Source organism: Ranitomeya variabilis, chromosome 3, assembly GCF_051348905.1.
Source record: "Ranitomeya variabilis isolate aRanVar5 chromosome 3, aRanVar5.hap1, whole genome shotgun sequence".
Classification (NCBI taxonomy): domain Eukaryota; kingdom Metazoa; phylum Chordata; class Amphibia; order Anura; family Dendrobatidae; genus Ranitomeya; species Ranitomeya variabilis.
The window spans coordinates 87,760,926-87,786,051 of NC_135234.1; the positions used below are offsets into that span (position 1 = coordinate 87,760,926).

Below are 25,126 nucleotides of genomic sequence, written 5' to 3' on the forward strand. Positions count from 1 at the left end.
TGACTTCTTGCTCCATTCTATTGTACCATTCTTTGTTGTTGTATAGCTTCTCCTACTAGTAGGCCTGCAGATGAGACGACCAAGCGTAATTCCTTGCGTCAGCCGCATACACTCATGGCTTCTTGTGTTTCCCAATGAAGGCTACAAGAAAGTGATTTTTCGGTAAGTACCAAAAATCCTCATTCCTGAATTATGAAAACAAAGTACACGACAAGAACAATAAAAGCTGTTTTTTGTTCCAGACTGTTTATTTGCCTGCTGCAAAAAAAGAAAAAAAAAAAACGGTAAAAGAAAAAAAATAAAACATCTATGGGTGCCTTCAGAATCCCAAGACACCTCCACACTGCAATGCCAAAGGTTAAAATAATGCTATGATTTAACACATATTTATGCAAAGAGTGTGAGAAGCACACAGCCGCAAACTTACTATTAGTTGTTCACTGAAGTGGGGAGAGGAGTAAGAGCAGAGAGGAAAAATAAATACGTTTACCCAAATGTTTCCAACCAAGGAAGTCTGGTACTATATGAAGCCTGCTCTTTAAGGACCTGCCAATAGGCAGAGGAGCCCGGAAAAGTTACTTCTGGCAGATTGCATTATTCGCAAACATCTCCAATCAGCCCTTAGTTCCACGTGTCTATAGACCACCTCCAGCAGCTGTAACGCCTCAGCTCACACGGGAGAGCAGTGAGATCTTTGCTTCAGATCTCTTTACATTGAATTATTTGGCAGAATATGCAATTTTAAATAAAAGTGAAGCCCACTGTATGTTTAAAACATAAGTCATAAAAACAGGTAGTTTACAGTTTTTTTTTTCCTTTTCTTAGAAGTGAAAGAAAACCTTAACATTAAACAATACGATATCGAGGCATGATGCTAGAGACATGATTTCTCCAGTACCGATCAAGTAAACACAGGCTTCACATATGGGAGGGTCCAATCTTTTTATGTACGGCTATGCACATATTGGCCCAGAAATCATAAACGTGCTCAGTTGCGAGCATTTCATATGCGTCTCAAGATCGGGTGCGCAGCTGTTCCACCTGGCCTTTATAAGTTCATTTTTACATATAGGTTTTCACCGATCCATTTCATCTAGTAGTGGTGTGGCATCCCCTGCAAGTGACATGGGCGTACTTTCAATCATGGGACTTGGTGAAGGACGAGGAGTTAAGCGTTGCTTCTGCTTCCGCCTTTCTGCTTCTTTTTCATGCAGCCACTTCTCTGCCATTTTTCCCCAGTCAATAGGTGTTTGACTGCTTGGTCTGATAGTGAGAAAACAAAGATCAAAATGATTATAGCTGTAACAGTGAGAACTCCTCCCTAGAACCTGCCGAAAAGTAAATATTAACTTTGTGAGCATAAACTGTTCAATCTAAAACATGACAATTATTAAAAGGGGTTATCCAACAAAAACCTGTATCGCATACCCGTAAGATAGGGTATCGGTGAGGATCTGGCAACTAAGACCCCTGCTGATCCCTAGAATGGAGTGCTGTGTCTGTGGAAGTGTGCAATGTTATGGACTGTCATGGGGGCAGCATTCTAAATCCTAACTATACAGCATGTTATACAACAGCACATTCCATTTAGAACAAGTGATTACCTATCCATAACATACTGATGATCAGTAGATCTGTGGGGGGTCTAACCAATGGGACCAGCAGTTACTCCAATCACATCTCTAAGACGGAGATTGCCAAGCGCTGTACTTGGCCATCTCACTAAGACCCATAACGTATGAGACCACCGATCCCATTCTAACTCCTGTTTTAGCAATCGGTGAGAGTGGTTGGACCTCCACTGCTCTAGTAGTCCAATCAGCAAGAGAATAACCCTTTATAAATAATATATATGAATCCTACAATGGATTATATATATATATATATATATATATATATATATATATATATATATATATATATATATATGTTATCGCTTATTTTAAAACTTATGATGACAAATAATGAAATATCAGTGACATCAATCTAATGTCACCTCAGGGGATAAGCATTGCAGGGAATACATGCAGCGGCTTGTCACCCTTTTGCCTGGTGAATAAGCATGGATGGCTTCCAATTAAAGTGTGCATGTCTATGGTGGAGAGGGGGAAAAAAAAGCTGAAGGTCCAATGACTTATCAAGCGACACCTATCTTGTGCACATGTAAAAATCAACATTAGTAATTAGAACATTGTACTTACTTAGAAGACTGTTGCCTGTGTCGGGAACTTGTGCTGCTTTGGGAATGGGAGGATTGTGGGGTAGGTATTGAGGTGGGGGTAGCACTTGGTGGCAGCTGATGGTACTGTGGTGTAACAATAGGCTGACTAGGGGTGGCATAGGAATAGCTTGGGGTCATCAGAGGAGTAGCCACAGGTTGCTGAGCTGGAGTGGAGAACACCTTAAAGCACAAGAAAAAGATATTGGTCAATAGAAAGAATAACTAGCAAACTGTCATGTCTATGAGCGATTACCAATAAAACAAAGTCTTTGTGCAGGGAATATTCTGAATGCATAAAATGCAATTTCAAAAGCACCCTAACATCACCAATAAATGGCTTGCGCAGCGCTGAACAATATGAGATTGGAGAGAGTGCAACACTTGGCGCCCCCCACTAATCCACACCTGCAGAGGCTGGATATAAACTATGTACAGGGCAGAACACAGCAAGCGCCACTATGCTATATACAGGTATGCTAAGTAATGTGCCTTGTTTCCTATTCACATGAATGGGAGCTGATCTGCATTACTCGGCAGTGGCCACTAAGCGATGCGCAGGGCTGCGGTGTTATGCCTGGTACGCGGATTATATCCCGCCTCTGCAGGTGCGGATTTGTGAGAGTCAGACACTTGGCACTCCCACCAATCTCACATTAATGACTTTCCGATAAACGGGTCATCAATTGTTCCGACCTGGACAAGCCCTTTAAATTTAGACTAATAAACACACAAAATGTCATGAATTATGGTAAATTTCTAAATGTGTGAGTTAAGCTTAAAGAATACTTGCCGCTAGGTCAAATATGGCCAATTTTTACTCTGATTTTACCTCTGCTGTTTGTCTGAGAAGATACTTACATGATAGGCACTGCTCCCACCGCCGCTGCCTCCACCATAACCATACTGACTGGATGCCCACTGAGCAGGGGTGGCATTGGGGTTTTGCCCATGTTGTCCAGTGACTGCAGCAATTGCATTGAACATCTGTGAAGTCATGTTCTGTGGCAGGGCATTGACAGCACGAGTAAGATCTGCAAAGAAGAGGAAAACATTTAATAATATTATTATTATTATTATTATTATTAATGGAAAAAAACAGACATCCAACCAAAAAAAATAAAGGCACTTGCCTGCAAGATTAATATTAGCGGGAGTGGCACTCATGGAGGCCGGAGTCCTTGTTCTGCTGCTGCTGCTCGGTGTGATACCTGATGAGTGAAGTGATGTTTAGTCATGCATGCTCACCTCGTTTGGTTTGAATAAAGTTGGCACATTAGACTCATGAAGAAATTGCCTTATTAATCATAAAAAGTGCATAGACTTTACCTGGTACAGGATCCTGATAGTGGTCTTTAAACCACCTGAAAAGTCCATTGACAGAGGGGAATACATGTCCCCGATATCTGAAGCCTTCAGGTGTTACTGTGACATATTCCACCCTAAGCAAAAAAAAAAAAAAAAATGTAAATGTATTATGGCTGTATTTCTGGTGAATCAAATAAGTTTCTCTGCGCAGTAGTTGAATAGTTAGCTGCACTCTTACCTTGGTTTCGCTCGAGGCTGATACCCCAGTAAAAATTTCCCAGGAAGCTCTTTAATGGCAGATATGTAATATGGAATGAATGTAGGTTTTTCCTTCTTTGTTTTGATTAAAATCTCTTCCAGTTTCTGTTCACATACAAAAAGAGAAAGTGACTTTGAGAACGTAACAGAACATAATTATTTAAAAAAGTTATTTCAAACCCCCAGCCAAAAAAACCTCATACAACTGATCCCCCTTATCCATGAGACAAGAGGGGGGGATCCGACTGCTGTTTCCGCACAGGAATCCAAAGAGCAGGGTTTTCAAACCCCAATAATGAGGCGCTGTTATCTGATCCTGTTTGGAGCAGACGTGTGCGTACATGGCCTTCGCTCTATTTATTGTCAAGGGCTAGTGGAGCACTGCACTTGGCAGTCCTATAACCAACAAATGGAGAGAGGCCAGGCACGCGCACAATGCTGTTCTTACGGGTTTCTAAAAGCCCTGACCTTGCGATCACTTGGGGTCTTTTATTTGGTCAGATTCCAGCAATCAGCACATTATTCCTTATCCCATGAATAAGGGATCTTTTATTATTAATAAAAGAACCGTTAACGACAGAAATTTTAAGTTTCCAGTCTCGTTGGAAGCTCATTAGGTCCTACATACATTACACTTACCTTCTTGTCTCCACAATTACAGTCCTGGTAGTACTTGTGGTTGATTAGATCTCTTGCAAAAGAAGCCATTGGTTGGACAAATCGAGCAATTATTTCATCCAAGTCCTCAAACTCCTACACAAAACAGCATAAAATAAAGTACAAACAATTTAGCTACAACGTAAAGAGATATTTTGAATGAATAAAAGTCTCGTCTGCTCACATAATATAGAGGATCTCTCCATAGGATGGCTCATTAATCTCAAATAGGTGGGGTATAACCCTTGGCACCCTCACAGATCAGCCGATATTGGCTCTGGCACCAGCTAGTTGTATATGTAGAACAGAGCAGCACTGCATGGCTCTGTTCAATGTGTAGTGGCCAAGCAAAACAAGGAAAATTCGAAGCTGTTCTGCAGGTTCTGGCAGTGGCTGCTACACATTGAAAAGAGCCACACAGTTCACAGGTTATACTGTAAATATCTGATAGGTTAAGGTGCCATTGCCGTTACCCTCACCTATGAAACATTTTTTTAACATACCAAGTAGACATGATATAAATGTCTTTATAAAGAAACCCCTCTAAAATTAGTAGAAAATGTGACAGACACCGAAATCACACAATGTTACATTCTAGAACTAGTCCAGCATACCTCCGTGTTAATCCAGAGCGTGGAGCCCAAACTAAAGGCATTTTCTTTCCCCTCCTCTCGTACGTCCACATGTTGGTAGATTCCGTCGCTGACCTTCCAGGTGACAGTTAGATGATTTTCTCCTTTACTGCTTGGTCGGATGATAACATCTCCCTGATCCATTGTCTCCATCATCTTCTCAGCTTGCTTGAAGTTTATATTGTGGAAAGATGGATGTGCAATGACTCGTTTGATGTAAGCTGCAGGTAAGAAAAAAAAAAAAAAAGAAAAAAGGAGGGGGTATTTATTAAAAAAAATATTTTTTTTATTTATTCCCAACTAACTGAGCATGCCCCCATCTCCCTTTTGGTTTGGTTAGAGCGAGCATTGCTAGTAGAGAAAGCTCAGACCAGCCCTGTCAATCTCCAGTGAGGGAGGAGGGCAAAACGATGCGCAGAGCCTCGTGGCCATGCCAAAGGTGCAAGAAACAGAACGGGTTAAATTTCTACAGAAAGGAAGCAGCGAGTGGCCATGCCAAAGGTGCAAGAAACAGAACGGGTTAAATTTCTACAGAAAGGAAGCAGCGAGGGGCCATGCCAAAGGTGCACGAAACAGAACGGGTTAAATTTCTGCAGAAAGGAAGCAGCGATTATCAAATATAAGGGTGCGATTTATCTATTTTATTAGGTGCTATATTCCTTACAAGTCTGTGTAATTAGTTTATACAGTCAGCTTGAGCTGAAACACTCCATTTAAGTGCAGCTAAAAAAGACTTACTTGTACGCTGCTGTTTCTTTTTCAGCTCTTCCTCTTGTTTTAAATGTGTAGCTTCCGTGTCGAAGTCATAATAAGTGTCCTTAGGCAACTTCCACTCATTGTTTTTGTCCATAAGATCGGATGTACGGCAAGTCATGTCCACGCTGAACTTCTCGATGTTGATCTTCATTATTCGACAATGGACAGTCATTCCCACCTACAACAGAGAAAAAGCTACTAGTCATGCGATCACTAACATAATCAGGTGTTAGCGGCTATATAAAACCCGTGAACATGCATACCTTCACTCGTTCTTCAGGCCGCTTCACTACTTTATCGCTGATGAATTTGGTGGGAATGAAACCAGTTACACCATTGTCCAGCCTGTTTTTAACACCAATTGCTTGACCAGGACAGGAGCCACTGTCAAAATGATTCCATACCTGCGGAATAGATTAATCAACTGGTTATCGCATAAAATATCTGCTGGGTCGACTTCGCAAATGAACTTTATCTACCTCACTGAGCTCTGGAAAGTTATCTTGCTGACAGAATGGACACTGCCAAAGACCTGTCTCGTCGTTCCTGATGGCCTGATCATAACTTTCTCCTTGGGGTCGTCTGTGTGCAATTCCAATTACATTGCAGGTGATAAGTTTACCTGAAAAGAAAATGGTGACAACTTACTGCGATGTTAAACATAGAAGGTTAACGTGGAGGAAAATGCAGAACAACATGCATCAATACCACAGCAGTGGCATAAAACAGATCTCTACATGTATCAAAAGTTTTATTAACTTAAACAGGGCCATTCTGGGGATGATCAACTTGGGAGGGAGTTTAGGAAATGAAGGAAAGAGCCATCATCAGCCAAGAAGTTTGTATAGGAACTACTAGTTCCATATAAAATAACTTGTAAGGTATTTTTTGCCCCTTAAAAACCATGTGCATGTCAACAGAGTTGGATAATTTAACAAAAAAAATGCCTGTGTGGCATGTTCCCGGCATTTAAAAAAAAAGTGACATCCGTAAAGAGGCATCAGAACTCGCAGAAGAGTGATTCGAGGAGTAAATGCAGCTATTTTAACGTTTTGACATGTTGTTTTGCAAGTTGAATCTATGTAATCACCTATGTAGAAAGTCTCTGGCGTTTCTCTGGTCAGCATGTTGAATACTTCTTCTGGGTTGGGTGACCGGTATGGAGTCCTAAGGTCTTTGTATCTGCAGCTGAGCTCTGCACGAATATCATACAATGTAATATGTTTGTCTCCATAACCCTGTAAAGAAATAAGATAAGCAATGAGACAATATCAAGAATTAAGTCCGGCACATACCAGATCGATTGTGGAAATAGACGTTAGCTTTATTCAATTGGTGCAGCAAATTTAAAGCCAGAATTCTATGCGCCCCTATAGATGCGTGCCAAACATCCAAGTTCTTTATAGTGTGACAAGAAGCTGATTAACAATGAACTTTCAGATCATATTCACACAAGTACATAAAAAAATCATTTGAGTTTGATGCAGAAAACTCAAGATGATTTAATTCTCATTAGTTATCCAAGTGCCATCCGTTTTTATACAGCTCCAGTTATTAAAAATGTTTAAGACTACAATTTTCAATGTTAAAGAATTGCAATGTATCTGTAAAAATTGGATGCTATATGATGGCTCCGTATGGAATCCGTTTAATTTTTGTACACCCATAGACTTGAATAGGCGAGTCTCATCCGACCCATGGAAGAAACCAGTAGATGTTGTAATTTTTTTTCATGTACAGATTTTGTAAAAAAACCCAAACAAAAAATAACTATTTTCTTGTGGGAAATATTTCTAAGTCAATTATATAGATTGGCCCTAGGTATACCCATAATTTCAATCAAGAGACAAAACTCGCACCCTCCAAGTTGTCTTTCAGAGCCTATTTAACACTGCAGTGAGCCATCAGCCATCATTTTTCCCCCCGACAGCACTGGACCGAAAATACAGTCATGTGAACTTAGCTTTAACGCAAGTTTCACTGCAAATTTGACACTTTGAATTGGAAAGGGTGAAATCCATTGAACTATTCACAGCTGAAATTGACATGATGCAAAAGTCAGAACACTTAGATGTGTATAAAACAAACCTGTCTCTCAAGCTCCTCGGCAAAGGCATCCAGATCTAAATCTTTTAATCTTTCAGGATTTTCTAGAATCTCCTCTAGCGCTCCAGCAGGGTTGGCATCTTCGGCAGACTCATCATATTCTAAGGCATCTACTGCCATCTTACGAGCCCACTCATAAGTTTCTGGATGCACCCGTGAACCATCAAGGACTTCAATGTAGGAATCCGTACTAAAAATTAGAGTTGGAAATTATGGTGATTTGTGCACAGATGTATCCAGTGCATCGCAAAGTCAACATCAAACTAAAATCTGAGTGCGACAAATCATTAGACAACCCTGGCACAATAACATCACTAAAAAGCTTCGGCAAGTATCCAGAATTGCAGAACGGCATTAGAAGAAAACGCAATTCACAAGATGATTTCAGTGCACTCAAACAAGCAACACTCGCATTCAAATCAGCTCTCACCTCTGCTAAACAGGCCTACTTCACAACCCTCGTATCTTCCCTATCCCACAACCCCAAACAGTTGTTCAACACTTAACTCCCTCCTCCGCCCACAACTTCCCCCTCCGAGTTCCCCAATTATTGCCGAGGACTTTGCCACGCACTTCAAAAATAAGAAAGACCAAACAAGGAAAGTCTTTATTGTCCGACCCCCCCCAAAACCCCTTTGTATACCAGACCAATGCCCTAACCCCATAACTTAACTCTCCAAAATTCACCGAAGGACAGCTTCCTCATCTTCTCTCCAAATCACACCTCACCACTTATGCACTTGACCCCATCCCATCTCCTCTCCAACCTCACCACCACACTAATCCCATCCAGAACACATCTCTTCAATCTATCACTAACTTCTGGTACCTTCTCCTCTGCTTTCAAACATGTCACAATCACACTTATCCTCAAAAAGCCATCCCTTGACCTGAGCGCTATGTCCAGCTATCGCTCCATATCTTTGCTCCCTTTTGCATCCAAACTCCTTGAGCAGCACGTCCATGCTGAACTTTACTCTCACCTTGCATCTAACTCTCTCTTCAACAACCTACAATCTGGCTTCCGTCCCCACCATTCCACAGAGACTGCCCTGACCAAACTTACAGCCTAAGCTAACAGACAATTCTCTATACTTCTCCTTCTAGACCTGTCCTCTGCCTTCGACACAGTTGACCACTGCCTCCTACTACAGACTCCCTCTTCCTTTTGTGTCAAAGACCTTGCCCTATCCCGAATCTCCTCACATTTATAGCGTTTCCTACTCCCATACTACCTCTTCATCTCGCCCCTCTCTGTTGGTGTCCCTCAAGGCTCTGTCCTAGGACCCCTTCTCTTCTCAATCTATACCCTTGGCCTGGGACAACTCAAAGTCCTATGGCTTCCAGTACCATCTACATGCTGACGACACTCAGATCTACCTCTCTGACCCAGATGTCACCTCTCTGCTCTCCAGAATCCCAGAGTGTCTATCAGCCATATCCTCCCCTCTCGCTTCCTTAAACTCAATGTGGACAAGTCTGAACTAATTATCTTTCCTCCATCTTGCACACTTTCCCTACCTGATCTACCTATCACAATATATGAAATAACACTTGCCCCTGTCCCGGTAATCTGCTGCCTCAGAGTAACCCTTGATTCTGCCCTGTCCTTTAAACCGCACATCCAAGCTTTGGCCACCTCCAGCTCAAAAATATTTCCAGAATCCGTACATGCTTGTACATGCCCTAATCAACTCCCGCCTCAACTACTGCAACATCCTCCTCTGTGGCCTACCTTCTAACACTCTCGAACCCCTCCAGTCCGTCCTTAACTCTGCTGCCCGACTAATCTCTCTCCTCGCTACACTCCTTCCCCTCTTTGCAAATCCCTTCACTGGCTCCCAATTTCACAGCATATCCAGTTTAAACTAACACTGACCTTCAAAGCCATCCATAACCTTTCTCCTCCGTATATTTCTGAACTAATCTCTCAATATCTTCCCTCATGTAATCTTCGGGCCTCCCAAGACCTCCTCCTCTCCTCCACGCTTATTCGCTCCTCACCCAATCGCCTCCAAGACTTCTCCCGAATATCCCCCATCCTCTGGAATTCTGTGCCGGTTATCCACCACACTTGGTTGGATCCTTCAAACGGAACCTGAAAACCCATCTCTCTCAAAGAAGCGTACAACCTGTAATGACCACACGGTCATCTCAACACCATCGGAGCTACTGCAACCCCCGACCTACTGTCCTCTTCCCTCTGTATCAGTCTGTCATTGTTAATTTTGTTTATGTAAGCGATATTTGTATTTTGATGTAACCCTGTCTAATGTACAGAACGATGGAATGGTGCTATATAAATAAAAACTAACCTGTCACCGAGAGAATTTGTGTCTATCTTAATGAAACCAGCACAGTTTATGAAAACTTTGGGACCCATGTGACACATAGTAACTAGCTGAGTGCGATTTTCCAACCGTGTATTATTCTGCTTAAGGATCTGAAAGGCACCAAGACAAAGATTAGTTTAATGGCAGATATAAAAATGGACAATACCATTTTTCCAAACAATATCATTTTTCCAAACAATATTTTCTTTTACAGCGAACGACAGCATACTTGCCTTAAGCAGATGAGTGCCTTTACGAGGTCCAAGTCCGCAGACATATTGAATAAGTGATTGTGTGTATGGATGAGCAATAGCCCTATTGACATCCACTCCCACCTCATTTACTCGGTTGATAAATTCGCAATACAGTGCATTAAGCAATTCCTCTTTCACTGCGTGATCCTACAGGAGAATCCAAATATAAAACATTAGAAGATGAATTTAGGCAGAGTAAGCTGTGAAAAATATAACTGATAGATTACTTGTAATGGATGCAATTTTAGACACAAGATATCTTCATCACTGCTGCACACTTGAGAAAACTCAATCAAGGGGTCTTGGATTCGTCGCGCAATGGACACGGCCTGGCGTAAAACTGGAGGGTAATCTCTAAAGTCATTCTGTAAAACAAATAGATATTGTCTAAGAGATCAGATATCAAAAAAAGGAGATTTTTGTGTACTCACCGTAAAATCTTTTTCTCCGAACCAATCATTGGGGGACACAGGACCATGGGTGTTATGCTGCTGCCATTAGGAGGACACTAAGTAAACAGAAAGATTAACTCCTCCTCTGCAGTATACACCCCTTCACTGGCTACAATTCAACCAGTTCGGTAGTAAAGCAGTAGGAGCATGAACAAATGACAAACTATGTCAAAACCAAGGAAGTAACAACAAGCCAAACAGGCTAACAGGGTGGGTGCTGTGTCCTCCAATGATTGGCTCGGAGAAAAAGATTTTACGGTGAGTACACAAAAATCTCCTTTTCTCCTACGCCTCATTGGGGGACACAGGACCATGGGACGTCCCAAAGCAGTCCCTGGGTGGGGAGCAACAGATGCTAATACCCCATATACCACTGGCTTACGGCTAAGGTACTGCCGATTGCAGAATGCGCCTGCCAAGGGCAGCGTCTGCAGAAGAGAGAGAATGAATGTGGTAATGTTTGGTAAAAGTGTGCAAACCGGACCATGTCGCAGCCTTGCAGACCTGCTGTGCTGACGCCTGTTGCCGAATTGCCCACGAGGCGCCCACCGACCGAGTAGAATGGGCCTTGATCCCTGCTGGGATAGGAACACCTTTGACACGATAAGGATTCTTGAATAGCCGACCGAATCCATTTGGCTAGAGTAGCTTTGGAAGCGGGAGAACCCCTCCTTGGTCCCTCTGGAAGTACAAACAGGACATCCGACGTGCGGAAGGGAGCCGTCCGAGAGACGTACCGTCGAAGTGCCCTTACCACATCAAGAGTGTACAGGGCCTTTTCAATGCGATGGACTGGTGCCGGACAGAACGAAGGCAGAACAATATCCTCGTTGAGGTGGAAAGAAGAAACGACCTTGGGCAGAAAAGCAGGAGAGGTCCTCAATACTGCCTTGTCCGGATGAAAAATTAGAAACGGAGGGCAGCAGGAGAGTGCCGCCAGCTCCGAAACCCGTCTGATGGACGTAATAGCCACTAGGAAAACTACCTTCCAGGAGAGGAAAGTCAGGGAAACGTCCTGTAGCAGTTCGAAGGTAGTCTCCTGAAGAGCTCCGAGGACTAAATTAAGATCCCACGGATCCAAAGGCATTTTGTAGGGAGGCGCCACACGGGAAACTCACTGGAAAAAAGTCTTCACCGGCAATCTATTGGCAATCTTTCGTTGGAAAAGGACTGACAATGCTGAAACCTGACCCTTTAGAGAGCTAAGTGCAAGTCCCGACTCTAGTCCAGATAGGAGAAAATCCAATATGGCAGGGATAGAAAATACCAGAGGAGATCGCCCTTGTGCGTCGCACCATGAGAAGAAAATTCGCCAGGTACGGTGGTAACTGCGCATTGGATACAGGTTTCCTAGCCCTGATCATGGTGGAAGACACCTTGGGAGTGAAACCCGCTTGGCCTAGAATCCAGGATTCAACGGCCAGGCCGACAAAGACAGGGCCCCTGAGTTCTGGTGGTAAATCGGGCCCTGTGAGAGAAGATCCACGGGATCTGGAAGACGCCAGGGGACGTTGGAGGCCAGCTGAACCAGTTCCACGTACCATGCTCGGCGCGGCCAGTCCGGCACGACGAGGATCACTGGTTCCCCCTCTGCCCTGATCTTCTTGATGACCCTCGGTAGCAGGGGAAGAGGGGGAAAAATGTACGGGAGGCGGTATTGACGCCACGGCAGGACCAGGGCGTCTACTCCGATGGCCCGTGGATCGAGTGACCGTGCAAAGAACTGTGGAACCTTGTTGTTCAACCTGGATGCCATGAGATCCACATCCGGGGTCCCCCAGCGATGACAAATCTGCTGGAAAACCTCCGGGTGAAGGGACCACTCGCCCGAGGCAAGAGCCTGGCGGCTGAGGAAGTCCGCCGCCCAATTCTCCACAGCTGGTATGTGGATCGCCGAGATGGGCGAATGGTTGGACTCGGCCCAACGCAGGATGTGGGACACCTCGAGCATAGCCGTCTTGCTGCGGATTCCCCCTTGACGGTTGATGTACGCCACGGCCGTGGCGTTGTTGGACTGGATTCTGACGGGGTGACCCGCCAGAAGATGGTGAAACCGGAAAAACGCTAGCCAGATAGCTCGTATTTCCAGGAGATTGATGGAAACGCGAGACTCTCGAGTGGACCACCGCCCTTGTTCTGTGTGATGGTTGAAAACCGCCCCCCAGCCCATGAGGCTGGCATCGGTGGTCACCACCAGCCACCGCACTGGGAGAAAAGACCTTCCCTGGATTAGGGAGAACTTCAGCGTCCACCACCTGAGGGTCTTCCTGACCCGTGGGGACAGAGTGAAGCGGCGGTCGAGGGAAGACGGGTTGCCGTCCCACGCCGACAGTAGCGCATGCTGTAGGGGACGGAGGTGAAATTGCGCGAATGGAACCGCTTCCATGGCTGCTACCATCTGCCCGAGAATGCGCATGCTGAAACGGATGGAGTGGGAGACTGGACGGGAAAGACTCTGAGCTCCCTGCTGCAAGGCCAAGGCCTTGTCTTGAGGGAGAATGACCAGACCGCGAGAAGTGTCCAGTGTCATCCCAGGAAAGGAGATCCGTTGGGCCAGAATCGGAGAGGATTTTTCGAAGTTTATCTTCCAACCCAGGCGAGAAAGAGTATCCACCGTGAGAACGACGGACTCTTCGCAGTCTGGGTAAGATGGACCTTTTATCAGTAGGTCGTCCAGGTACGGAAGTACCACCACTCCCCTGGAATGAAGAATGGCCATGGCAGCCGCCATGACCTTTGTGAAGACTCTGGGAGCGGTGGCGAGACCGAAAGGCAAGGCCACAAACTGGAAGTGTTCTCCGCGAAATGCGAAGCGGAGGAACTGCTGATGCGGAGGAAAGATTGGGATGTGGAGGTAAGCATCCTTCATGTCTATGGATGCCAGGAATTCTCCTTTTTCCATGGACGCGACCACAGAACGGAGGGATTCCATTCTGAAATGTCGAATTTTGACAAATTTGTTTAGAAGTTTCAGGTCCAGAATCGGACGCAGCGATCCGTCCTTCTTTGGGACCACGAATAGGTTCGAGTAGAACCCTTTGAACCTTTGGTCTAGGGGAACCGGAATGATGACTCCGTCCCTTTGTAGTGCCCGTATGGCCTGGAGAAAGGCTGTTGTCTTCGATTTGGGAGGGCAAGACTGGAAGAAGCGTGTAGGGGGGGGGGGGGGGGGAAATTTTATTTTGTATCCGGTGGACACCAGTTCGCTGACCCATTCGTCGGAAACGACCGAGAGCCAGGCTTGACGGAACAAAAGTAGACGCCCTCCTACTTTGTTGGTGCCCCCCGGATGTTGCAAGGAGTCATTGAGTGGAGGATCTAAGGGATCTGGATCCCTTAGACCCGGGTGGTCTCGGTCTGGGTTTCCAGTTATGGTTAGGTCTGTAAGAGACCTGGGGGTCACTGCGCGAGCCTCGTCCTGATGCGGAGGCAGAGGATGTAGATGACCAGTTGGTATTGTTACGAAAAGGCCGAAATCGGGATTGTTGTTGATACCGAAACGGCCGGGTAGGCTTTTGTTGGGGGAGAAATTTACTTTTTCCCCCGGTGGCATCCGAGATTGTTTGGTCTAATTTTTCTCCAAATAAACGACCAGCCTGGTAGGGCAGAGATGTCAAAGAGCGCTTGGAAGCCGAATCTGCTCGCCAATCCCTGAGCCACAGGGCTCTTCTAATGGAGATTGCATTCGCGGCTGCCTGTGCAGCGCAATTGGCTGCGTCTATTGAGGCGTTGACTACGAATTCCCCAGCCTGGGCTATCTGGTTAGCCAGGTTGATCGCCTCTGGAGGTAGGTCGCTAACTTAGATGGTCGTGGAAAGCGTCTCGGCCCAAGCGACCATAGCCTTAGCCACCCAAGAGGCAGCGAAAGATGGGAAGAGAGAGGCTCCTGTGGCCTCGAAGACGGAGCGAGCCAGATAATCAATCAATCTGACAGTCAAAGGGGTTCTTAACCGAGGAGCCGTCTGACAGGGACAGGATGGTTTTGGAAGCGAGATGTGACACAGCAGGGTCCACTGAAGGGGACTGCAGCCTGTCCTTGATTAGTTCCTGAGGAAAAGGATATTTGGCCTCGATGGGCTTTTGACCCATGAAGCGTATATCGGGACGGTCCCTGTGTTTTTGTACAATCTCCTTGAACTCAGGATGAGTGACAAAAACCTTTTGGACACGTTTAGTCTTTTTGAATGACACCACGTGTTCGGGCGTAGATAAGGATTCCTCGGCCACCTTCAGGGTCTGGTTGACCACTTCGATGAGAGAATCGAGTGTCTCTTGGGAGGTGGAGGAATCCTGAACGTAGGAATCGTCGGACTCATATTCAGAGTCATTTGGGTTGCCTGGAGAAGGGGACCGGGAAGCGGAGCTCGCCGAAGCTGAAAAACCAACTGGCCCGTGGTCAGGGGATGGAACATGGGTACGTTTTCTGGAACCCCGAGTAGAAAGTGACAAAGTACGCCCCCTGCTGGTGGACGGATCCGTACCGTCGCCCGAATCCTCCGCGGTCTGACTTGAAGGGGGGCCCCCGGAGGGAGTCAATTGCTCTGACTAGGGAAGCCATAGATTGTGACAGAGAAGCTGCCCACTCAGGGGTGCTAGGCTCTACAGGGTCGACGGCGGCGGCAGCGGGAGGCGGCTGCACACAATCCGCACACAACGGGTTACTGTGAGCTCGGGGCAGGGCCGTATTGCAAGTGGCACATACAGTGAAACACTCTGTGTGCTTCTTGTTACCCTTTTTAATCTCCTTGGATTGAGACAGTGTCTTTAGAGACAGAGCGGGGCAGTATACGCAGGGAAAGGGTTAAGCTTTCTTGAAGCAGCTTACCCACGGTCCTGTGCCTGTGTCCCCGGGGAGGAATGTAGCCGTGGCGGTTCCTGGTCAGCGTGGGCCACCTTGCAGAGAGATGGCAATATGGCCCCCGAGATCTGCAGGGCGCCTCTCGTCCCAGACGAGAAGCGCCGATATAGGGGGCGGGGTTACGGCCGTGGGAGGGATCTGCCCACTGCGGCCTACTCCGGCTGAAAAGCTGGGGACTAAATTTCCAGCCTGCCCGGCGATGCGCGGCGGCGGCCGCAACGGAGCGTCGCTGACCACCGCAGACCCCCGACCGCCGGCGCCTCTCCCCAGGGACTCTGCCACAAGTACCGCCGGCGCCTGTCCCCATAGAGCTTCGGAGCGCAGGAGGGATGTGTACTCACAGTGCCCTCCGGTAATGCAGGCCCCCCTGTCACCTGCGCGCTCCATCCATCCTGTGCCTGTTGCAGCATTCAGCTTCCATCCTCTTCTGTCAGACCATGGAATCCTTTTGTGCAACGCCATGCAGTGTGGGCCTTGTCTGTCGGGCCCCCGGAGAGGTACATTAGAGCAGGCTCTATGTACTCGCCATCTTGCAGGGGGAAAGGGAGATCGGGACCAAAGATGGAAACAGTTGCCCCAGTAAAAATTGGCGTGCTCCAGCGTCGCAGGAGAGGGACGGGGAGGTATACTTGCCGTGCTCGCCTGTTGCTGGTTCGGGGGAGAGCGGGCCCTATAAAAGGGATCCGTCGCCGCCTTTACTCCGTTGAATAAAAAATAAAAATTTACAGAAAAATAAAAATTAAAATAAGAAAGTTGGGGTCTGAAAACAGACCCAAGTGCCTCCTACAGACACTAAGCAAGAACTGGTTGAATTGTAGCCAGTGAAGGGGTGTATACTGCAGAGGAGGAGTTAATCTTTCTGTTTACTTAGTGTCCTCCTAGTGGCAGCAGCATAACACCCATGGTCCTGTGTCCCCCAATGAGGCGTAGGAGAAATATTAAGTATAAAACAATGCCCAAGTTAAAGGAACCTGTCATTAGATTATTGCTGCCACAACCACGCAGCCAGGTACATCTGTCTGTGAAATGCTGCAGTGACCGGCTTCTCTCCACTCTGTTTTTTCAATGGTACACGAGAGAGATCTGTTAAATGAACTGGTACAGGGAAGGAGAAGCTGGCCGTGGGCCTTACCAGACTAGTCAGGATTCTCGCTATAGCCCCCAGCTGGCATTTTTAACTTGTTTTCTCTGAAATACTGCAGAATTTCACAGAAAGACATGCATGGTTGCAGTCAATCAGCATGCAGTTACTTTCAAAGATAAGCTAAGGACTCACGGGTAACTGGAAATATCTGGGCAGACCATTACAATTACTAACTTAAAGAGGTTGTTCACTACTTTTGATTGATGACCTATCCCTATGATAGGCCAACTATGTCTGATCGACAAGTGTCCAACACCCAGCAACCCCGATGAACATCTGTTATTGGTGTCGGCGGCTATCAGTACTCACTTGCGGAGCTGGCCATCTTGTGATCGTTGATGCAAGGTACGGCACATCCGCCTCCTATTGAATTGGAGTTCTATGTGTAGAACCACTATTAGAAGACGGCCACTATTAGAAGACGGACGGCTCCACGAGTACTGGCAGCCGCCGACACAGATAACAGATGATCGGCGAGCGTGTCCTAGCTGGCCATGTGAGTGGAAGCAGGGAAGAGTGCTCTCGCTGCCAGAAGGACTTAAAATCCGGTTTTAACCCTGATTTTCGGGTATACTTACCGAGCCCGGCTGGCTGAAGGTCCAGAGAGCACTGCGGTTCTGAACGGCGGCACCGGAGCTGGCAGCAATGACCAGGAGGCGGCAGAAAGATGCAGGACTGGGCGATACAGGAGCCGGCCAAGATGGAGCTGAGGCCAGAGAAGACGCTGACAGGGAGAATGCAGTATGTCAGCGTCGCATGGAGGTAGCGGCGAAGCTACAGCAATATGCCAGGGTGGAAGCTGCAGATGCAGAACAAGGACCCAGAGCTGGAGCTGAGAAGGAGGCGGAGGAAGCAGGCATGGTGCAGCAGCACGAGGTACAGAAGGGGAAGGAGAGAGAAAGCATGGTGGGGGCTAGTGGGGGATCTGAAGGCATATCACAGGCAGAGGAGCCGACCCTTAGGGTACTGTCACACAGTGCAATTTTGATCGCTACGACGGTACGATTCGCGACGTTCTAGCGATATCATTACGATATTGCAGTGTCTGACACGCAGCAGCGATCAGGGACCCTGCTGAGAATCGTACGTCGTAGCAGATCGTTTGGAACTTTCTTTCGTCGCTTGATCACCCGCTGACATCGCTGGATCGTTGTGTGTGACAGCGATCCAGCGATGTGTTCGCTTGTAACCAGGGTAAACATCGGGTAACTAAGCGCAGGGCCGCGCTTAGTAACCCGATGTTTACCCTGGTTACCAGCGTAAACGTAAAAAAAACAAACAGTACATACTCACATTCCGGTGTCTGTCCTCCGGCGTCTCAGCTTCTCTGCACTGTGAGCGCCGGCCAGCCAGAAAGCGAGCACAGCGGTGACGTCTGACGTCACTGCTCTGCTTTCCGGCCGCTGTGCTTACACAGTGCAGAGAAGCTGAGACGCCGGGGGACAGACACCGGAATGTGAGTATGTACTGTTTGTTTTTTTTACGTTTACGCTGGTAACCAGGGTAAACATCGGGTTACTAAGCGCGGCCCTGCGCTTAGTAACCCGATGTTTACCCTGGTTACCCGGGGACTTCGGCATCGCTCCAGCGCCGTGATTGCAACATGTGACCGCAGTCTACGACGCTGGAGCGATAATCATACGACGCTGCGACGTCACGGATCGTGCCGTCGTAGCGATCAAAATGGCACTGTGTGACAGTACCCTTAGAGATGTTATCACACTGATCTCTTCATGTCAGCAGTCCCTGAATTCCCTGGCCCAGCAGATGCAGGAGGTTAAAGGGGACACTGCACAGATTAATGCAGCCCTACAAAAGATGGACAAACGTATAGGAGTGGTGGAGGAGAGGGTGAGCACGGCAGAAGATCACATAGTTAGATTACAAAAAGCTGAGAAGAAGTTCACCCAAGCAATAGCCGAGCTCACGGCCAAAAATGAGGATCTGGAAAATAGATCCAGAAGAAATAATATACGTATAGTGGGGCTGCCTGAAAAGACTGAGGGGAGAAACCCCACAGAATTTGTTGAAAGCTGGCTGCTGGAGAAAATTGGGAGCACAGTGTTGACAAAAGTTTTTGCGGTTGAACGGGCTCTCATAGGGTCCCACCACAGCCCCCTGGGGCAGGAGCGTACCCTCGTACCATGCTTGCCAAAATATTGAACTACAGAGATAGAGACATTATCCTTAGAAAGGCTAGAGAAATGGAGGATCTGACGGCGGGAGGACAAAAAAAAAAATCGCCATTTATCCGGACTATTCCGCTGCGGTTCAGAAGCAACGGATGAAGTTTACTGGAATCAAGCGACGAGTGAGGGAGCTGGGAGTGCAGTATTCAGTGATGTTTCCCGCAAGGCTGAGACTGGTGGCGTTTAATAAGACCCACTTCTTCCTGACACCGGAGGACGCTACCCAGTGGATTGATACTAATGAGAAAAAGCTTAAGGGAATGGGTGATTGACATTTCGGCGATATCTGGTTGTGAATCGTTTTCTCTATCGCTGGCAGAGGGTTCTGCGTTTGTTAGCATTGGTTAAAGAGTTGAGCAACTGCTGAGGGTTTTGCTGGGTCATGTTAATTGACTGGCCTGAGGGGACAGTACCGTCTACTAAATATGAGGGAGGAGGGCTAGGCCGGGTACTGTAAATTGGTTTGGTATTTTTTTTTTATATATGTTCATATAAGTTTGAATGTTTAGATATATTAAAGTGAAAAGTTGGGGGGAAATTATGATTGCTATGGCAGCGGGACGCGAAAGGGGAGGGTTAAGCAGGGGAGAGTGTTCGCAATGGGCAGTGGAGCCCCACTCTTGATGAGAGAAAGAATGAGCTATATTGGGAGGGTTAGGGGGGTCAGTTGGGTGGGGGTAGGGGGGGAGGGAGGGTTGGGACAGCCTAAACTTGGGAAATTGGATACCATGAGAAATGATGAGCCACATGATTGGGGATTGTACTAAAATATTGAGTTGGAATGTGAGAGGTCTGGCGGATAAGACACGGCGGACGGCAGTGTTACAGTATGTTCGAGAACAGAAGGTTTCACTGATATGTTTGCTGGAGACGCATTTAGTGCGGGAGAGGGTGAATGTATTGAATAGGCGCTGGATACAGATGGCGTACCATTCTACTTTTTCTACTTATTCTAGGGGTGTGTCTGTGTTAATACCTACGGGGGTGAAGTATGAGGAAGTGGCGGCAAAGGAGGATGTGGATGGCCAGTATGTGTTGGTAAACTGTAAAATTAATGGTGTGTTGATGTGCATTGCGGCAATGTATATTCCGCCTCCATACTCAAGTAAGAAGATAAGAGAGGTGCTGGAGAGGGTAGAGCGTTGGGGTCCATTACCACTTCTAATTATTGGCGATCTCAATAATATATGTGATGACTTTTGGGATAAAAATAAAAACCCCCAGAATAGGAAGGTGGGACATGTCACTACGTTTGGGACCTATGTCCGAGAAGTAGGTATGATCGATTTATGGAGAGTTAGACATACTGGGGAAAGGGGGTATTCATGTTACTCGCCAGCTCATGGTACTTTGTCTAGGATTGATTTGGCGCTGGGCAACTGTCTGATGGACACGATGGTGGGGGATGTGAGATATTTGCCTAGGGCTCTCTCAGACCATAGTCCAGTTGAAGTGGAGTTTCGACCGGTGGGGAAACGAGCCGGGAGCAGGAGGGAGTGGAAAATTCACCCTTATTGGCTACATAATATAGATTTGGAAAAGATAAAGCAGGAGTTGGTGGAATTTTTTGAGATAAATGAGGGTAGTGCGGACGCTCTTACTGTGTGGGAAGCCATGAAAGCATACTTGAGAGGGCTGCTGTTTAGGGATATTAGCAGGTGTAAGCGGAAATCGAGAGAGGCAGAGAAATTGGCACTTGATGGGTTGAGGATAGCCGAAGACGAGATGATAATAACAGGATCTTTGGAAGCTGGGAGGAGGTTAAAGGCAGCGCAGAGTCAGCTGGAGGAAGTTTTGCTGGGTAAGGCTGAAAGGAAAAGGGAATTCATGAATCTGGCTTATTACCAAGAGGGCGAATCTGTGGGTCATTTGCTGTCGCTGGTGGCTTCTGCCCAGAGAAGTACTTCCTTCGTCCATTCTCTGGTGTCGGGGAGCAGTATTACTGTCTCTGGGACTTCAGAGATTTTGGAGAGTTTCGCGGATTTTTATGCGGACCTATATTCCTCTCGGGTTGATGGGTCAATGGAGGAGACGGTGGCGTTCCTTGAGGAATTGGAGCTCCCAAGGTTGAGTGATATAGATAGAGAGGACTTGGAGGCTCCCATTACAAAGGAGGAGTTGGGTCGCGCATTGCAATCTATGACTAATGGAAAGGCGCCTGGTGTAGATGGATTTCCTGCCGAAATTTATAAAAACTTGGGGGAAGTGTTGATCCCTAGATTGAAGGCGGTCCTGGAGGAGGCTAGGGATAGGGGAAGTTTACCGGCATCTATGCGAGAGGCCATAATAGTGGTGATTCCTAAGGAGGGGAAGGACTTGACACTGCCGGATTCATACCGGCCAATTTCCTTGCTCACCATAGATGTTAAACTCCTGGCTAAGGTATTGGCGATGAGGTTGACAAGTGTCATTTCCGGCTTGGTGCATTCAGACCAGTCTGGCTTTATGCCCGATAGGTCCACTGCGATTAATCTACGAAGGCTATTTATGAATTTGCAGCTCAGATACGATAACTGTGGCCAGAGAGTTATTGCATCTTTAGACGCCCACAAGGCGTTTGATAGCGTGGAGTGGGGGTATCTTTGGCAGGTGTTGCGGAATATGGGGTTTGGACCGCAGTTCATATCTTGGATTCGGCTGATGTACTCGATGCCGATGGCCAGGGTCAGGGTGAACGGGGAGTTATCACGGACCATACAACTAACTAGAGGGACTAGGCAGGGGTGTCCACTCTCTCCTCTTTTGTTTGCTCTGGCTGTGGAGCCACTGGCTGCTAAACTTCGACGATCTGATGAGATGACTGGGTTTAAATATGGGAGGATTGAAGAAAGGGTGGCATTGTATGCAGATGACATTCTTTTGTTTTTGGCTGACCCGGGTGCGTCCTTGGAGGGAGCCATTGGGATTATTGATCGCTTCGGATCATTGTCGGGACTTAGGGTACCGTCACACAGTGGCATTTTTATCGCTACGACGGCACGATTCGTGACGTTGTAGCGATATCGTTACGATCTCGCAGTGTCTGACACGCTACTGCGATCAGGCACCCTGCTGAGAATCGTACGTCGTAGCACATCGTTTCAAACTTTCTTTCGTCGCTTGATCACCCGCTGACATCGCTGGATCGTTGTGTGTGACAGCGATCCAGCGATGTGTTCGCTGGTAACCAGGGTAAACATCGGGTAACTAAGCGCAGGGCCGCGCTTAGTAACCCGATGTTTACCGTGGTTACCAGCGTAAAAGTAAAAAAAAACAAACCGTACATACTCACCATCTGATGCCCGTCAGGTCCCTTGCCGTCTGCTTCCTGCTCTGACTGAATCCGGCCGTACAGTGAGAGCAGATCACAGCGGCGACGTCACCGCTGTGATCTGCTCTCACTTTCCGGCCGGCAGACAGTCAGAGAGGAAAGCAGACGGCAAGGGACCTGACGGGCATCAGATAGTGAGTATGTACGGTTTGTTTTTTTTTTACTTTTACGCTGGTAACCACGGTAAACATCGGGTTACTAAGCGCGGCCCTGCGCTTAGTTACCCGATGTTTACCCTGGTTACCCGGGGACTTCGGCATCGCTCCAGCGCCGTGATTGCACAGTGTGACCGCAGTCTACGACGCTGGAGCGATAATCATACGATCGCTGCGACGTCACGGATCGTGCCGTCGTAGCGATGTAAATGTGTAAGTGTGACGGTACCCTTAGGATAAACTGGAGTAAGTCTATCTTGTTTAAGGTGGATGATGTTGGGGGGGAGCCACTGGAAGATGGGCAACTGAAGGAGACGAGCCAATTCAAGTACCTTGGCATATGGGTATCTATGCCTGTTACTGATTATATACATAGGAATATGACTCCAATCTTGGGTATTCTGAAGGCAAAAGTGGATGCTTGGCTTAAGCTGCATTTATCTGTGGTAGGTAGGGTGAATCTTATTAACTGATTCTGATGCCGAAAATACTGTATATTTTGCATAATGCACCAGTGTGGATACCGCGCGGGAAATTTAGACAGATCAACTCTCTGTTTAGGAATTTAATATGGGGGAGACAATATCCGCGGATTAGACTGGAGACACTTCAGCGACCCAAGGACGATGGGGGACTAGCATTGCCTAACCCTGAAATATACTTTCTTGCAGCACAGAGTCAGCATCTAAAGGGATGGGCGCTTGAGGGGTCTCTTGGAGCAGTACAGCGGTTGATGGAAGTGATGACAAAAAGAAAGCCAGTAGTACAATGTTTGGAGGATGGATCCTTGGGAGCTCTGGGGAAATTATACCAGACTGTGTTGTTGATACGTAGGTTGTGGGGTAGATTGAGACATATACGCAGGATCACGGACTTGACGAGATTCTCCCCGCTATGGCATAATGAGGCACTGGGGATACTGACAGAATGGCAGGTCAAAGGGATTCAGTACGTGTATCAGATACTTGAGCGAGGTGAGTTAAAATAATTTTCCCAATTGCAGGCGGAGTTTGGTCTGGGGACTGCGGGGGAGTATCAGTATTTGCGGATGTTGCATGCTTTTAGAGCTCAGAATAGGAGCGGAGATATTAGAATTCAAAGAGATATAGTACTGGAGTATGTGTGTAATGAAGGGTCTACTGGGGGGGTTATATCTACTTTGTATAAAGATCTGCTACATACTTTCCTGTTGGGATTTCCGATAATGGCGAAAGCTAAATGGGAGAGGGATCTGGGTCCAATGGATAAAGAGACTTGGGAGTCGGTGCTAGAATGGGTCCCAAGACTGTCAGTGAGCGAACCATATAGACTGTCACAGCTCTATGTAATACACAGGGTATATAAGTCTCCGATAATACTATATAAGGCAGGTTTGCGTGATAATTCCGAATGCCCAAGGTGTAAATCTACGGATGCGGATATATTTCATATGATGTGGACGTGTCCGAGACTGGCTGCATTTTGGTTAGTAGTTTTGAGTCGTATGGAAGGTGCGTATGGATGTGTGGTGCCAAGAGATCCAATTGTGTGCCTGTTGGGATGCGTGGATGAGATTGGAGTAGATAGTAACCTAAAGATAGCTATTGCCAGACTGTTATACATGGCTAGGAAGGTAATAGCTCGAAATTGGATCAGGGAAGAACCGCCGTCAAGAGGAGAATTCCTACAATATGTGAAACAAGGCCTGACACTTGAAAAGGGGTTTTACAAAAAGAAAGGGAAAATCGAAGTGTTCCATAAACTGTGGTCTCCGTGGATCGCCATGGGATAGGGGTATTATACAAATTGAATGAACTACGATCCCTAATTAATGGCATTGTAAAGTGTGGCTTACATTAGGGGCTGGGGGATTAGTTATCCTTTTGTTTTACTGATGGAGGTGTTAAGCAAGATGGGCTGTCTTGTTGGGTTGGGGTGGGGGGTGTTGGGATCAAAGGGAGTTGTTTGAAGGGGGGGGGGGGGGGAGAAAATTTTGTATTGAAAATACGAATGTAACATGTCAATCATCTTGTTATTCTTAATAAAAACCTATTTGAACTAAAAAACAGATGATCGGCGAGTGTGCCGGGTGTCGGTCCACTGCCGATCAGACATTAATGACCTATCCTAAGGATAGGTCAAACAATCAAAAGGTAGTGAACCACTTCTTTAAAGCTAAAGAATAAAGCTTTTTAGATTATAAGTTTATCAAACCCGCTAAGTGGTAAACCTAGACAACCTTTAGCAGATTTTTAACATCTTACCTCAGATTTTTTGCTGTTCATATACAGAACTGCTAATTCATTGTCCACCATTTCCACCCCAATAGATGACATTTGTTGGCCTTGCTCAAGATCATGAACAATGCGTTTGACATCCTCAACCATCATTTGTGCATCTCTGAAATGGAGAAAACACCAGACATAAAAGAAAATCGATGAAATGTATTCACTTTTCAGAGCTGGCTGAAAAAAGCAACAACAACAACAACAAAAAAAAAGAGTTACGAATGTGCAA

General features: G+C 46.7%; 1 protein-coding gene across 1 annotated transcript in view; it reads right to left on the reverse strand.

Annotated features, from left to right (window-relative positions):
- Positions 1–227: 227 nt before the first annotated feature.
- Positions 228–25,126, reverse strand: part of SUPT6H (SPT6 homolog, histone chaperone and transcription elongation factor) — a 61,466-nt gene continuing 36,567 nt past the window's right edge. Inside the window, exons 21-37 of the mRNA XM_077294352.1 lie at positions 24,874–25,009; positions 10,750–10,887; positions 10,502–10,669; positions 10,251–10,378; positions 7,918–8,125; positions 6,920–7,067; positions 6,309–6,451; positions 6,093–6,233; positions 5,812–6,007; positions 5,056–5,294; positions 4,424–4,537; positions 3,765–3,889; positions 3,548–3,660; positions 3,352–3,429; positions 3,080–3,252; positions 2,202–2,401; positions 228–1,263 (exon numbers count right to left, since the gene is read on the reverse strand). Coding sequence (XP_077150467.1) covers positions 1,077–1,263; positions 2,202–2,401; positions 3,080–3,252; positions 3,352–3,429; positions 3,548–3,660; positions 3,765–3,889; positions 4,424–4,537; positions 5,056–5,294; positions 5,812–6,007; positions 6,093–6,233; positions 6,309–6,451; positions 6,920–7,067; positions 7,918–8,125; positions 10,251–10,378; positions 10,502–10,669; positions 10,750–10,887; positions 24,874–25,009 — 2,635 coding nt within the window. The 3' untranslated portion in view covers positions 228–1,076. The remainder of the gene's footprint in view (positions 1,264–2,201; positions 2,402–3,079; positions 3,253–3,351; positions 3,430–3,547; positions 3,661–3,764; positions 3,890–4,423; positions 4,538–5,055; positions 5,295–5,811; positions 6,008–6,092; positions 6,234–6,308; positions 6,452–6,919; positions 7,068–7,917; positions 8,126–10,250; positions 10,379–10,501; positions 10,670–10,749; positions 10,888–24,873; positions 25,010–25,126) is intronic.